This window comes from Eptatretus burgeri, chromosome 17, assembly GCF_056783735.1.
Source record: "Eptatretus burgeri isolate ZD-2024b chromosome 17, Ebu_testis_v1, whole genome shotgun sequence".
Taxonomy (NCBI): Eukaryota; Metazoa; Chordata; class Myxini; order Myxiniformes; family Myxinidae; genus Eptatretus; species Eptatretus burgeri.
The window spans coordinates 42,957,603-42,974,150 of NC_140977.1; the positions used below are offsets into that span (position 1 = coordinate 42,957,603).

At 49.4% G+C, this 16,548-nt stretch overlaps 1 protein-coding gene across 6 annotated transcripts in view; it reads left to right on the plus strand.

Annotated features, from left to right (window-relative positions):
- Positions 1 to 16,548, plus strand: part of LOC147009905 (RB1-inducible coiled-coil protein 1-like) — a 118,826-nt gene that overhangs the window by 4,920 nt on the left and 97,358 nt on the right. For 4 of the 6 annotated variants that reach the window (XM_085862415.1, XM_085862419.1, XM_085862420.1 and 1 more), the window contains exons 2-3: positions 5,022 to 5,222; positions 16,039 to 16,322. In XM_085862415.1, the coding sequence (XP_085718541.1) occupies positions 16,252 to 16,322 (71 nt within the window). In that variant the 5' untranslated portion in view covers positions 5,022 to 5,222; positions 16,039 to 16,251. The remainder of the gene's footprint in view (positions 1 to 5,021; positions 5,223 to 16,038; positions 16,323 to 16,548) is intronic. The other 2 variants (XM_085862416.1, XM_085862418.1) reach the window with 2 other exon arrangements.

The window sequence follows — 16,548 nt, forward strand, 5'->3', positions numbered from 1 at the left end:
TGTCTATGAATCGCTGTTTACATTACTGATATTCATACCTATACACCGCTGACCCTCATACCTATGATTCGCTGTATACATAGCTGATCATCATGTCTATGAATCACTGTTTACATCACTGATCTTCATACCTATGGATCGCTGCATACATCGCTGATCTTCATACCTATGATTCACTGTCTACATGGCTGATCATCATGTCTATGAATCGCTGTTTACATTTCTGATCTTCATACCTATACACCGCTGACCCTCATACCTATGATTCGCTGTATACATAGCTGATCATCATGTCTATGAATCACTGTTTACATCACTGATCTTCATACCTATGAATCGCTGCATACATCGCTGATCTTCATGCCTATGAGTCGCTGTATACATCACTGATCTTCATACCTATGAATCACCATACACATCGCTGATCTTCATAATCTATAAATCACTGGATACATTGCTGACCTTCATACCTATGATTCACTGTCTACATCGGTGATCATCATGTCTATGAATCACTGTTTACATCACTGATCTTCATACCTATGAATCGCTGGATACATCACTCATCTTTATACCTATGAATCGCTGGATACATCACTGATCTTTATACCTATGAATCGCTGTATACATTGCTGATCTTCATACCTACAAATCACTGTATACATCGCTGACCTTCATATCTATGAATTGCTGCAGACATCGCTGATCTTCATACCTACAAATCACTGGATACATCGCAGTGCTTATAAACACCCAGACGCCAGTGTTCATGCCTTTTTTACTTTCCGCAGATGCAATAAGCTCGCGAATGTCTTAACCTGTGCCAAATTTCAAAATCCAACCTGCAGAATTGATCTTGGCAGCAGCTATAACTGCTAAAAAAAAAAAAAGAAAAAAAGTGTTAATGTCAAATTTTCACATTGACACTCCGGGTATCTCTGCCTGGTGTTTTACATGACCAATCACTAATCGCTTGCCATGCCAGCCGTTCCTTATCAACTGTTTTGTCGGAGTGCTTGCTTGAGTGCTTCAGCCACTTGATGAGCACCCTTTGAATCGAACCTCATGTTCGGAACTCTGCGAAAGAGGAAATTGGGGCACGTACGGGTGAGAATGCTTGCAGGGCACACGTGATCCCACAGGAGCGCACATCTGTGCAGTGTCCCAATCAGGATGTGCAGCCGGTAGTTTCTGCAAACATGAAGAGGTACATAGACAGCCCACTTGGACATGGTACAAATGGGAAGATTTAGATTTGTAAAGGGATTCTCCACAGGAGTATGTGCGTGCTTGCCTGCTTGGTTTTGTTTGTGCGGGGTGCGTGGGTGCGCAGCCATCTCATGAACCATGTGCTTCGGCATGGGGCGAGCGGACGTGCTGTGGCGCCGAAGCCATGCGGGATGTGCTGTGCAGTGCGGGTGTGGGGAAAGTTGAGCATGCCAGTGAGAATCCGTGCACACACGTGTTTGAGTGAAAGTATGAGGATATCGCCAGTGCACGTGCACAGTTAGCATGGACCGTGAGGAGTTTGGAGGAGCGCATATGGGGAGCTGTTAGCAACTGATGGTTTAGTTTGTGATGCAGGGGAGCAAGCCCAGAGTGGAGCTCGGAGTTCTCCATCAAGCTGAAAATTAAGGCCTTGTAGGTGGATAGGAGTTCAGGTGTGCCAAGGAAGGACTTTTACGATGGAGGCTGGCTTTGAAGGCCAACTTTGACATGTGGTTTGCCCATGGAAGATCATGTTTGAGAGTGAGACCCAGGCATTTCAATGAATGAAATTTCTTAACAAGAGGATTGTTAAGAAAGTAGATACAAGGGTTTGCCAGACGGTCCTTTTGGGGAGAGATAGTTAGAGTGAGAGCTTCAAGACCTCCCTGCCAGATCTATGTCTGACAACTGTGTTACCGTGTAGGTTGAAAGATTTAAAGTGGCACAGTGCTGTGCCGATTTGCATCATGTGACTGGATCTAATCTCAGGCCGAGTAACCTGAGTCACATGACGCGTTCTTTTTATGCGACAGGAGAGAGACAAGGAAGAGGGAATCATTAGACAGAAATACCATGCCCACATTCATTGAAGAAATAGAAAGAAGAAGACATACCACTACCTTTGACTGCTTTTGGGAGAGGGTAATTTTCATTTAAATATGTCTAGTAATTGTTTTTTGTTGGGTTTTTTTTTGTCTGTATTTGTACATAAATTTAACTAGCATTAATCAAAAAAAGAGGTAAAAAGTTAAATATAGTTTGTGAAGTGGTGACTAGAAATTTCAACAAGATCAGGTCACTGAATTCAACCACATTCATTTTGAGGTCAACCTTGGGCAAAAGGTTAACAGAGGCCAAAAGTCAATAACTTAGGTGAAATTTATAAAATCCTCAATGTTCATCCCCATTGACTTGAAATTTGAAGAGGATTTGCACATCATGTCACTGAATTCAATGAAGAATTATTTTCAAGGTCAACATAGGCCAAAAAGTCGACTGGCCAAATTTCTAAAATTGTCAATTTTCTTCCGATTTACTGAAATTTCAACAGGGTTTGCATACCATGTCACTGAATTTGACGACCTATTATTTTTGAGGTCAACGTCGGATAAAGGTCAACGACCGAGATTAAATTTCTAAAATCTTCAATTTCCATCCTATTGAGTTGAAATTTGAAGAGGATTTGCATGTCAGGTCACTGAATTCAATCACAAATTATTTTTACAGTCAAATTTCTGTTTTTTTAAGGATTTCACAAGTGTCCTGCTCTGCATGATGTTTGATTCGCTATATATGCTAAATATCCCTTATTGTCGGGTTTTCCGTGTGCGTGTGTGTGTGTGTGCGTGTGTGCGTGCGTGCGTGCGTGCGTGCGTGCGTGCGTGCGCGCGCGCGCAACGCGGGGCTCCAAAGCACGAACCAGCGAACCGATTTCGATGAAACTTTGCCAACATGTGCAATATGTTCTGGGAATGTCTTCTTCTTCGTCTTCTTCGTCTTCTTCTTTGTCTTCTTCTTTGTCTTCTTCTTTGTCTTCTTCTTTGTCTTCTTCTTCGTCTTCTTCTTCTTAGTCTTCTTCTTCTTCTTTCGGCTGCTCCCATTACGGGTCGCCACAGCGGATCATTTGTATGACCCGCATAGTGATTTGGCTTAGTTTTTACGCCGGATGCCCTTCCTGACGCAACCCTGGTCGCCTCTTTCGACACAGGGATATGGTGCACCTATTCTAACCGGGGCATACACCGGGCCCAGTACACTGGTACTCACTTCGCCGACCTCGGAAAGATGACAGGCTGAGTCAACCTCCTGGTGTGTATTAATTCAAGCGGCCAACGGGGCTTGAACTCAGGACCTTTTGGATCCCAAGCCGTTACCCTAACCACTACACCAACACCAGAAATTTGGTGGACAGGTTGCACATAAAACGTGGACGAAATCATTAGATTTTGGTGAAGATCTGGATCCGGCTACAAGAAGTTTTTTTTTTTTAATCCTCTAAGTGTTTCTTCACTATTGAGAGATGGGGCCAAAAACAATATATAGCATGATATTTCACAAAATTGTGGACAAGTTATGACAAAACTTGGTGGATGAGTTGGTTAGGTGACAAGGACAAGCTAATTAGATTTTGGTTCAGGCAAAGATTATATCCGGCCTATCAGTGGGACAACGAAACGTAAATCCAGATCTGACATGGTGGAGGTATGTGCTCTTCCAAGTGCCATTCTAGTTTATATTGGGTCATTCCTGATGGTACTCTTTGCAGTCTTTCAACTTTGCTTTAGGTGGAGAGCATTGGGATTTCTATCAGCTTCGCTCTTAATTTCTCTGTTTCCAGGTAATGCCATATGGCCTTGATTGGATTCATGTTCTGATTCTGGGGTGGTCATTCTAACAATTGGAGCACACCAGCTGTAGCCTTGCACTCCAAATATTGTTTTACGATCCTGGAAGTGTGTGTTGGATCATTATCTTGTTGGAAAATGAATCTTCTTACAATTAAACGATTTCCATTCGGAACTGCATGGTGCTGCAGTATCTGCTTGTACTTCTCTTTTGCGAGCATCCTATTGATTTTAACAAGTTTTCCTACACCAAAAGCTAAGATACAACACCAGACAGTCACAGAGCCTCCTCCATGTTTAACAGTCGGCTCCCAACATTGCGTGTCGTAATGTTCTCCTGGTCTTTGGCGTACGAACTGGCATCTCGTATCCAAAACATTAAAACTTCGATTCATCAGACCAGAGTACCTGATTCCATTGTCGAATCGCTAAATGTTGGTGTTGCCTTGCAAATTTCAGTCTTTTCACCTTATTCTGGGGTCTCAGCAATGGTTTATTGCTGTAACTCTGCCAGGGAGACCTGCTGAAATCAGCCTTGTGTGCACAGTGCAAGATGAGATGTTGATGTTCAGGCCTGCTCTCGTTTTATTTGTCAGCTGCTAGCTTGATTTTTTTTCCTCCATCGTGTAAGTTGAGCAATCTCAAGTGCTTGTCTTGCCTTGGGGAGGTTCTGGGTTTTCTTGTCCTTTTCTTATCTTGCCTTTGTCTTCAGGCCTTGCTAAGTGTTCCTCGCACCGTTGTAAGATATCGTCTGATTTTCTTCATTTTATGCCCTTCTTATCGCAGAGTTTTGGATCTTCATTATTGTGGTTTCTTGTAATCCACACTGGTTTTGATGACCTCAATAATCTATTATTATTTACTGCACAATTAAAATCCATAAACCGTTTCCTGCATCATTTATTTGTGCTATCTTACGAGCACATAACATGATAATATTATATTGTAACGGTTGTGAACACCCATGGAAGAACAAAGCACCAACATGTAGCATTAAGCAAGTTATGTCTTTGTATTCTGTTTTGCATTTAAGTATACTGCATACTGTATTTATGTGGATAGATAAGCTTTGAGAATGTTAGTTAGCTTTAGAACATGTTCTTTCTTTTCTACACTCTGGACTCAAACAATTTTGTGCGTAACATCATGCACATCACGCCGTTTTCACATCCTTCCTCCTTGCTTTAGCAGAGAAATCTTCGCGACTGGCTCACCAATCCAGTCAAAGAACATCCTCATGGTTTACCCTCGAAGGGAAGTCATCAATCATCGGGATTGACAGCTGCGTGCCAACTTTTCACTCCTCCCCCTTCACGGAAAGTCCACCACGTGACTCTGTCCCACCAATCGGGCTGTGCTGCCGGGAAGAAGAACAGGCAATTACCGGAGGTGAGGATCAGACCATCCCCATGGGATCTCCATCAATTTTACTCGTCTCGTCCCGAAAGGGATGCGAGACTGTGTGTGCGTACATGCTTGCGTGCCTATATCGATCTATAATTCCAGCAATCTCTGTGTGCGTGTGTGCGTACGGGCATGCGTCTGTGACTGCCGTTTCTCGACAACCACTGGTCCGATGTAATTGAAACTTGCCAGCTATATTGCTGGGGACCTGAGTATGTGCCTTTTCAAGGTTTGATATTGTTGTGGTTACCAGATTCGCAAACCACCATTCAGGTCCCTTAGGTGAGGTATCTCGGTAAGTGCATGTGTAGTTAGGCCCAAACCCGTTGTCTAGTGGGAATACATGTCATTTATGCGAGCTGCGACTCTTCAGGATAGCCGTTTTTCTTTTACTATCTTTATTTTGGACCAACCGCCATGATCACAACCACCGCTTCACCACAACCGCCACGACCTTCCCGTCACACCTCGCCACCGTAGCATCGCCACCGTTCTTGCCCCGCTGTGGGTACCGGTGTTGGACTCATGCAGAACGCGCGTCGAACAGCGTGTACAAAATCACGGATTTTCTGCTTCAAAAACGGATCGAAAACGACACACGCCCACTTTGTGCCGTCCAATCGGTGAGCGAGGGGCGAATTGGCCCCGCCCCCAGGGCGATCGATATATGCAAATTTGTGGATCAAAAAGCCTTCACGCCCACTTTTTCTCGGGCCAATGGGGAGCGAGGTGAAAGGTCAAAGGGAGGGGGTCAAAGGCGAAGTTACGGGGGGGATAAAAGGACGGTGTTCGTCAGTAAAAGGAGTCGTAAAAGTCGGAGCGAAAGAGTCAGCAGAACGAGAACGAGAGGAGGAGAGTCGCAGTCAGAAGAGAGAACGAGAGAGAGTCAGCAGAAGGGGGTCGGAGAGTCAAGAAGAGGAGAGTCGGAAGCAGAGGGTCAAGACTTCGCGGGCGGTGGAGCTGCTCGTCGTGTGCGTTGGAGTCGGAACGGAGGGGACGGAGCTGTGGAAAGGCGGCGACACCAGACGAGGGGGTGCTCGCGTCGTGCAGGAAGCTGCACCCGAGGGAGGCCGACAGCGCGACCTGGCCGAGGTGGAGACGCTCGTCGCATATAATAAAGATCCTCTATACCCCGAGCATCAGCAACCCCCTCCTGTTTCCCCCCGCGCTGAGATAGTGCGACCAAGGGGGCCCCGTTCCCACCCCCTGCCAGGCACTGTCCACGAGGCCCGCGGGTTGCGGGGCCATCGCCGCTCCGCGTCTCATCACCAGACGGGTAGGCCCGACCCGGTCTCGGCCCCAGGCCTACCTCATTCTTGAGGGTATTTCTTTTCCTTGGTTTTGGGTATGTGTTGTCGGCGCCGTCTGTGAAGTAGAATTGTATAAGTGTTGCCGTGTGCTCGGTAGTCGGTATTAGCTCTGCACTGTGTTTTCACTTTTATGTTTGCTTTTTGTGTAAATGGAATTGTGTTTTCTTTTTTTTGTGTGCATTTGGTGGAATTGTATTTGTGTGCTTCCCGTGTGCCGAGAATAAACGTGCTTTATTGTTGAACTGTTTCCCGCTTCGCTTCGTCATTTCTTTCTTTGAATCTTCATCTTGCTTCACGTAAAGGGTTGGTAGTGGGCTGAATACGCCCGATAATTAATCGAACCGTCGAGGTCGACGATAACACCGCTCGGTTATTCTGATAGTACGGAACGGGTCGCTTAAGTGGCCCGTGTCCGAAGTCGACCTGCGGCGAGGTGCGATCGCCCGGTCTACCCTCCGCGTGGGTACTTAGGTAGTTCGAATTTGGCGAGCAACCCTATCCCACGCGGGGGCTGATTGGCTCGATCGCGGTGAGACCGAAAGGTCCACCCGTGACTGGTTCCCGGCGTTAGTCCGAGAGGGTCACGACTGGATTGTCCGTCCGGTGGGCGACGTGCCGCGATTCGAGTTACGTGGCCGTCAGCACGCCGGCGGGCGCGAAGACCGCAACACTGGTGTCAGGTCGTGCGATACAAATTCATCGCCCTCCTCGCGGCACTGGTATCGGAGAACAGGAAAACGGGCTCTCCTGTCTCCGGCTAAATTCACGGGAATCGGTCCAGGGGTGAGAAGCGACCCCCGATTCCCTCCAAATTACGAGCGAGCTAAATTAACCCTTCACGAGAAGCAAGATGGCGTCTCAAGGCGAGCGGGTGCCGGGTGGATTAGGTATGTGTAATAGTAATGTAGAATCCATGGCTCAGGACGAGATCACCGTGCAAGAGAAACCCGTACCAGAAGGTTGGGAAAGGCATCGATGCAGTTCATCTGGTCGGTTTTTTTTATTATAACTCCACCACTAAATGTAGTCAGTGGGAGTGGCCAGGGCAGGTGACAATACAGCACGTTATGGAACTCGTGCAGAGCATAAATGACAAACTGGATTACAGGAATGCCGAAATGAAAGAAAGGAACAACGAAATGAAGAGAAATACGCAACAAATGGAAAATAAAAAAATGGATGGAAACGCACTCGAAGCGAAAAACCAAATGAAAGAAATGCGGGGTGAGATGCAGAGCATGGGCATCGGCCTGCAGGCAGGCATTATGGCAATGGCGAGGAGCGAAACGCGGACCACGGGCGAGAAAATGGCGCTGCCACGTGCTGGGACGAACGAGCTGGGGGGGAGTGCAACGGCTGACAGGCCCGCGGTGGAGGCGGGTGAAAAAATAATTCGTGGAACGTGTTGGGCGAGGGTCGTGACGATGACCGAAAGGGAAAAATTAAATGGGGAGACCAAAACGTGTGAGACGAGACACGAGGTGACGACAACAGAAATAATAGTTGAGACAAGAGAGGTAAAGGGTGAAGAGTTGGCAGAGACACGGGAGATGGGAACGATAGAGGGAAGACTACACGATGAAGACGGGGTAAGTGACGCACACACACACACGGAGGTAGTGGAGGATAATGGGGGTGAGCTGGCGGACTGGGTGGGGACCCAGTGCGAGCACCTGGATGGCCTCCTCCAGGAACGAGGGGAGGGAGTCTGCCCCCTTGAGGCGAGTCACGACCAGGTGAGTTCGGTCGTGCTTTGCGAGGTTGAGGGGACGGGTGCTGTGGACAGGTGCACGGAGAGCTTGGGGGGTATAGAGGCCCCGGAGACCCTTGTGGGGACACGGATCCCCAGTGTGGTTGTCCCTGTGTGTGTGGTGCAAGGCGTGGGTGCGTCCCCGTGTGTGGAAGCGACCCCGTGTGTGAATGGTGAGGTGGCGATTGTGCCAGGGTGCGTGCTTCCCAAAACGGCCAGTATGAGTGAGGCACCACGTGTGAGTGGTGTGGTGGCGAGTGTGCCGGAGTGTGTGCTTCCCAGCACGCCGTGTATGGATGAGGAACCGCGGTTGAGTTCCCCCGCGTGTATGAGTGAGGCACGGAGTATGGATGAGACACCGCGGTTGAGTGCCCCCGCGTGTGTGGATGAGGAACCGCGGGTGAGTGCCCCCGCGTGTGTGGATGAGGCACGGAGTGCGAGTGAGGCACCGCGGGTGAGTGCCCCCGCACGCGTGAGTGAACGGCCGTGTGCAAGGTCGCTGTGTGTAAGGGAGACCGTGTGTGTGAGAGAGCGGTATGTGAGGGAGATGTCGGTTGGCATGCGGGAGCACGCAGCCGCGTCTCCCGGTGTGAATGTGATGGAGTGGACTGTGTGCGTCGTAACACGCAGGTGTGCGTGGGTTGAATGGAGGCGACGACGGAGACATGTAAGGAACGAAAGCCGGGTAGCGGCTGTAGCTGTTTCGAGGACCGTGCCGGGTTCACCCAGCAGTGAGCACGCGGTTCGTGCTGTGCAACGCACGAGACCACCACGTGCTCGCTTGCGAGAGTGAAGTCCCGGTCCGGAAACGCACGCGGTGGATTTGCCGATCCCGCGGACGGACAAAGTTTAGGCAGGTAAACGGATTTGGACCGGACGGGTTCTCCACGCGATCGTGCGTGTTAAGCTCCAACGGGCAAAGCACATGTGTTCGCGTGGGGAACCCCTCGAGACGTGTGGCTTGTGTTTTTTTTTATATGCGCACGGTGACGTCATGGCTGCACGTGGGGTTGGAATCCGGCAGGAGGGGTATCTCTGCCGGATGGTCCCGTCCAAGGAGGGACGAGGAACACGTGCAGCTGCATGACGTCACGGGCAGTTGCAAGGTGCAAAGAGCGCGAGTTGCCGCGCAGGTGCTGCGCATGGGAAAAAAAAAAAAGAAAGCCAAGCCTCACTTTCGGGTGCAAAGGATTCCTGGGCAAGGGGTGAAAGACCCCCTTACCTGGGCACAGGATGAAAACTAGTTAGGGGGAAGGGTTAGCTTAGTTAGACCGACTTCATGGGGTAGGGGTAAGTCCTCATGGAGTCCGTGGAATGGATTAGTTAGAGGGATTGTAGCCAGATTTAGGTTGGGAAATAAAATGGAATTATTTGAGGACATGGACAGACTTGTGAATGTGTAGAGGGGACGTAGTTTAGCTACGTAGGTTAAATGGAACGTGCTATAGTTTAAGGGACGACGTGGGAGCACGAGTTAGTTAGGGGGTGTAGTTAGAAGGATGGCAGAGTTCAGTGGTGTGTGTGTTGAAGAGTTGTTGGTGAGTTATGATGTGGAGACATGTTGAGTGAGTGAGGCCAGTGGGTCTGTGTGAGTGGAGCGAATGGGGAATGCATGGTGCGATGAGTGATTGGGGGGAGGAGTGACTCCCGCCCAAGGGACCCCGGGGTCAGTGTAGAGTGAGTTAGCTGGGTTAGTCAAATTGAAAAATGGAGGTCGTTTTGTTGTTGGTGGGAAAGTAGGCTCGAGACCCATTTGGAGGGGTGCAGGAGCCCTGTTGACGGGCTTGGGAGCGTGGCTGCGAAAGGTGAGTATCGCTGAGTGGGTACCCCGGGCACCAGGCTAGTCGGCCGCGGTAGGCCAAGGGCCCATGGGGGGCCGGGATAGAGTAGTGGGCACGGGTGCGCCTGCTTGGTGCGGGGGCCCGGGGCGCCATAAGCCGCGTGGGCAGTGCAGTGGGCACGGGTGACCCTCGGAAAGGGGCCCGGGAGGCCGGCCTGCCACGTGTGCGTTTCAGGGGAGGTGCCATGGGGGGCACTCCCCGGTGTTAGGGAGCTGGTAGGCTCGGAGGCAGTGTAGTGCCCGGGGGTGCCATAGCGGGAGATTCGGCAGAGGGTCGTGCCTGCCAAAGGGAGCCACGTGTCCCAGCCAGGAGACCGTGTGAGGGCACGGAGAGAAAATTGGGGGGCGAGGCCCGAAATTGTAAGGACACCAACACAGGCGACGGGAATCTGGGTTGTTAGAACCAATAGTTTAAGCGAGAGGCGCTTGTTGAAAGCCCCGGGGTAGTTTAACAGTTAAATGGTTAGGATAGATTAGGAGATGTACCCCTCCGCACCATCCATCCCCTCGCTGTCGTTGTGGGCCGCTGGACCCACTTGGTGTTAAGATCGCCGAACTCTGGGGAGGCCATTCTGAGGCTTCGTTGGGCCTCGACACAGGACGTTAGCTCTCCCTTGTTCCCCTCCGGGAAGGGAACGTAGGGGTTGGGAGTAGGCTAGGTGACAGGATAGGTTAGCCGAACAAGGACGATAAAGGGGGTTAGGGGACGATTTATAGTGGGGAAGTAAAAATAAAAACAATAAATAAATAAGTTGGGGCTAAATTGGGGTTTGACAAATTAAGGGAGTGGGTATGTACAGTGACAGGCAAAGGCGATAGGTTTGGAGGGAGACAGGTAGGTAGGTCCGAGCCCGCCCTCCAAGTGGCCAGCACCACCGCACTCCCTCCACCAACCTCCACTGAACGGCAAAGGCTGGCCAGCTTCATCGGCTGGCTGTTTTTCTTCAAGGCCTGTGCCGGCCAACTTCATCGGCAGCTGTTGTTTTGCTGCAAGGCCTGTGCCATCGGCTGGTCGTGTGTGCTGCAAGGCCTGTGCCGGCCAGTTCATCTGCCGGCTGTGTTTGCCTGCAGCAGCCTTCTTCTGCGGGCTGTGTTTGCCTGCTGCCTTTGCCATGCCATGCCCACTGCCCACGTTCACCAGCCCCGTTCAATTTTTGCTTTGCCCCCCCCTGTTCATTGCCATGTGCGCCAGGATCGTAAAAGCAACAGTTTGCAAGCTGCAAGAACTGCCCTGTTGGCAGCTACAACACGGGCCTGCAGTGGCAGCCCGTGCACCGTGTTTGTGTCCATGCATCCATTCGTTGTGCTCATTGCGTGTGCCACTTGAGCTGGCACGGAGACTGCGTTGTGCAGCCCAAGCACCGTTGTGGTTCACTGCGTTCAGCTCAAAAGGGAAGGCCTTGGACTGCGTGTGAGCAGCCAGCCACGTTCCCTGTCACCTGCATTGTTTGAGCCAGAGACTGCATGCGGGCAGCCTGGCTCCCTGCTAACTGCTTTCTTTTGCAGAGTTCAATGATCCTGGGCCATGGTTTCGTGTAAAATTTGTAAGTTAAGGTTAAGATGTACTGTAAATATGAGTGCGCCCCCGGCATGTCTGTCTAGCGCCGGCAATTTTATTTAAGTCGTCCGTGTGAGTGAGTTTGTTTAGATAGTTACGCAGCCCTCAGGTTATTTATTTTGGGGACACGAATACCATGAATGTCGCACTCAGGGATCCGTAGGTAAAGTGTACTAGGGGAAAACTACACATGATGGCACACGAAAATTTGACGACTCGGGACGAGTCTGTAAAAAGGGAAGGGGGTAGTGTTGTGGTTACCAGATTCGCAAACCACCATTCAGGTCCCTTAGGTGAGGTATCTCGGTAAGTGCATGTGTAGTTAGGCCCAAACCCGTTGTCTAGTGGGAATACATGTCATTTATGCGAGCTGCGACTCTTCAGGATAGCCGTTTTTCTTTTACTATCTTTATTTTGGACCAACCGCCATGATCACAACCACCGCTTCACCACAACCGCCACGACCTTCCCGTCACACCTCGCCACCGTAGCATCGCCACCGTTCTTGCCCCGCTGTGGGTACCGGTGTTGGACTCATGCAGAACGCGCGTCGAACAGCGTGTACAAAATCACGGATTTTCTGCTTCAAAAACGGATCGAAAACGACACACGCCCACTTTGTGCCGTCCAATCGGTGAGCGAGGGGCGAATTGGCCCCGCCCCCAGGGCGATCGATATATGCAAATTTGTGGATCAAAAAGCCTTCACGCCCACTTTTTCTCGGGCCAATGGGGAGCGAGGTGAAAGGTCAAAGGGAGGGGGTCAAAGGCGAAGTTACGGGGGGGATAAAAGGACGGTGTTCGTCAGTAAAAGGAGTCGTAAAAGTCGGAGCGAAAGAGTCAGCAGAACGAGAACGAGAGGAGGAGAGTCGCAGTCAGAAGAGAGAACGAGAGAGAGTCAGCAGAAGGGGGTCGGAGAGTCAAGAAGAGGAGAGTCGGAAGCAGAGGGTCAAGACTTCGCGGGCGGTGGAGCTGCTCGTCGTGTGCGTTGGAGTCGGAACGGAGGGGACGGAGCTGTGGAAAGGCGGCGACACCAGACGAGGGGGTGCTCGCGTCGTGCAGGAAGCTGCACCCGAGGGAGGCCGACAGCGCGACCTGGCCGAGGTGGAGACGCTCGTCGCATATAATAAAGATCCTCTATACCCCGAGCATCAGCAACCCCCTCCTGTTTCCCCCCGCGCTGAGATAGTGCGACCAAGGGGGCCCCGTTCCCACCCCCTGCCAGGCACTGTCCACGAGGCCCGCGGGTTGCGGGGCCATCGCCGCTCCGCGTCTCATCACCAGACGGGTAGGCCCGACCCGGTCTCGGCCCCAGGCCTACCTCATTCTTGAGGGTATTTCTTTTCCTTGGTTTTGGGTATGTGTTGTCGGCGCCGTCTGTGAAGTAGAATTGTATAAGTGTTGCCGTGTGCTCGGTAGTCGGTATTAGCTCTGCACTGTGTTTTCACTTTTATGTTTGCTTTTTGTGTAAATGGAATTGTGTTTTCTTTTTTTGTGTGCATTTGGTGGAATTGTATTTGTGTGCTTCCCGTGTGCCGAGAATAAATGTGCTTTATTGTTGAACTGTTTCCCGCTTCGCTTCGTCATTTCTTTCTTTGAATCTTCATCTTGCTTCACGTAAAGGGTTGGTAGTGGGCTGAATACGCCCGATAATTAATCGAACCGTCGAGGTCGACGATAACACCGCTCGGTTATTCTGATAGTACGGAACGGGTCGCTTAAGTGGCCCGTGTCCGAAGTCGACCTGCGGCGAGGTGCGATCGCCCGGTCTACCCTCCGCGTGGGTACTTAGGTAGTTCGAATTTGGCGAGCAACCCTATCCCACGCGGGGGCTGATTGGCTCGATCGCGGTGAGACCGAAAGGTCCACCCGTGACTGGTTCCCGGCGTTAGTCCGAGAGGGTCACGACTGGATTGTCCGTCCGGTGGGCGACGTGCCGCGATTCGAGTTACGTGGCTGTCAGCACGCCGGCGGGCGCGAAGACCGCAACAATATTAATCGGACAAGTGCTTCCCAAGTTATGGCCATTTATTTACCAAACCAATGACAAGACACGTCATTCATGTTTTATTCTTCACTCAATTCACTTGCACGCTCTTCCCTTTCCTCATGGACGTTGGCATGGCCGATGGGGAAAGGGCGCCTTAGTTACCGTGGCATAGGAGTGGCAATGGTCAATGGCAGTGAATGTCATGGCAAGCAAAGACAGGGAGGTAAACTTGATTTTAATTTGGATTTTAATTAACTCTGTGTGTGTAAGTATCACAGCAGTTGTTACTTCAATGCAAGCGATAATTCGTGGAATGCATGTGAACATTCCGTACGGGCACGCACCACTTCCGGATAGTGATGACTTAATAATTTCTCGATTTCTTATGTGCATTTACAGATAAACACAATGCCCCAATCCAGTCGTCATTTACGAGAGCGAAGGAACGGCCTGTGTGGTTGTTTGCAAGTTTGTTTTTTTTTGGTTTGCACGTACGGGCACGCGAGAGCGAAGGAACGGCCTGTGTGGTTGTTGTTTCTGGCACGCGGTTTGAAAGTTGTTTTTCTTTTCCCACGAACGGCCACGCACGTACAGCCACGTACGTACGGGCACGTACTCGTATTTTCTATTTTAAAATGGTTTTTTTTCTGCAACCGCTTGTCCGATCGATGCGAAACTTTAAACATATGAGGGAATCCCCACAGAGAATATTTTATTGCTAACTCTGACATCATAGGTCACATGGTGTGGCTGCCCTATTGGATTAAAGATTTTTTTTGACAATTTTCCCTGAAACCACTCACCGAAAACAATTGAAACTTGGCAAATGTCATCAATTCCCCATGGGGTGCATAGGGTGATAATGATGATGTCATCAGTGAAGTATTCTAGCCATATTTGATTGAATTGAAATCTTTATCTGAAACTTCTTATATCTGATCTATGACGATGTGAGTTTAGAATTAAATTTATGATGATGATAACCCGTGCCAAGAAACTATGTGACATAATACGGTGCATGGATGATACGGGTATTTAGACCATAACAGTAGTGAGCCATAATAGTTGCATGTTCAGTTAACGATGGTATTTTTATTCAGAATGAATGCTCCAGGTGAGACTATGCACTCTATAGTGCTGTTCTAGTTTTTTTATTTCTTCGTATGCAGCCTGTGGCTGCTTAGCATCATTTTCTGGGGATGCGGCTCTGCCACTGATGGAATGTCCCCTATTACCATCAAGCTGGTACTTATTTTGCCGACCTCGGAAGGATCACAGGCTGAGTCAAACCCACCTGGTATTAATTCAATGGAAAAACAAGGGGCTCAAACTCAAGACCCAAAGATCTTAAGCCAGCCACCCGAACCGTTAAACCAACAACAGGCTTCCACACCTATGAGGATACAAGAGCCTTGATGAAGGGATGGGGTGGTGGGGGGGGGGGGAAGAACTTAATGTGGAGCACAGAAGAGGAATTGGCAGTTTGTTTCTGGGACTTCAGAACTTGGGTACTTGGAACCTTGGGACTTGGGCTTGGAGACACGCAGACTTGGGGACTTGACGATTATCCAGAACCACTTCCTTTTGACTCTCCTCTTTGTGCTATTCACATCCTTTCACAAAACCCATACATTTATCCCATAGCCTGTTCGAACCACACTCATCTTTCCTTTTCTCTTTCTCTCTTTCCTTTCTTTTTTGAGTTCGCTCGCTTGGTACGCTTTCTCGAATGCATACAGATACAATTGACTGATTAATTGTTGTAAGTTGTCATAATTAATACCTGTATAGGAAAAGCATTTAAGAACAAATGCTTTACTGGGAAGGAGTAAAGCAACTTTCAGGCCACCATGTATGTATAATTGTGTAATATATAGATATATGTCGTCGTTGTAATCTCTCTCCCTCTCTTACTCTCCTTATCACTACTCTGTACCTCTATCTCCAGCATCTGTTTTCTAATCTTTCCTTGCAAGCTCTTCCCTCATGGGTGTCCAAATCTTAACGATGCAGGAGTCAACGTTGCAAGTTCAAATCCAGTTATCAACCCATTTTTGGATTTCTATTCAATTTTAAGCTTCTTGAAACCAAGCTAAATTTCCATAACTATTACCTTGTTGCTGTCAGAGTATTGGGAGATACCCAGCTGGCTCATTAATGACTCTCAGTGGGGTGGGTACTTGGCCTCTTGAAGACCTGGAGGGAAAAATGGGATCATCCACAGATTAAGGGTTGACTTGTTGCCTTTGGGACAACTTGGTGGGAGGACATCTTCCTTATGGACAGAAAAATCTTTAAACTCACTGGTGCCGCTGGTTATTGATCAACCTTTGTCTGCCTGTGTTTCTTTCAAGGAGCTCTGTGCTGCTGGTGCTCGACTTTGGCCTGGCATATATTTTAGATCACCAAGAGCAAGGCTTCTGGACACGGCCAGGGGGACATGAGACCTCCAAAAGACAATGTGAGGAGGAATGAAGATATTACAGGGAAGGAAGAGGAGAATGAAATGGGTGATGGCAGCGATGGCCATTGAGTGAAGAAAGGACAGGGTGGAGAAGGAATAAAACATGAAGTTATTTATTTTCACGGTGAACACTGGAGGGACGCTCACCTTTGAAACAGAACTCGCTTTGAAAACGTATGCATTCGTTCACACTCGGGCACTTTTAATTGCACCTTTCCTTGATTGCTTTGACATTTTTATCTCATCTTTGTAATGGTTGGGCCATTCATCCATTCCTGCTTTGTACTTTATCAAGCACATTCAATATGGTTGGTACATTCATGCGATGTATTTGCACATCGTGTATGTGAGTAAATGGAAGATTTATTTGGTTGGTGGGAGCAGGATGGTGGAGGAGGGA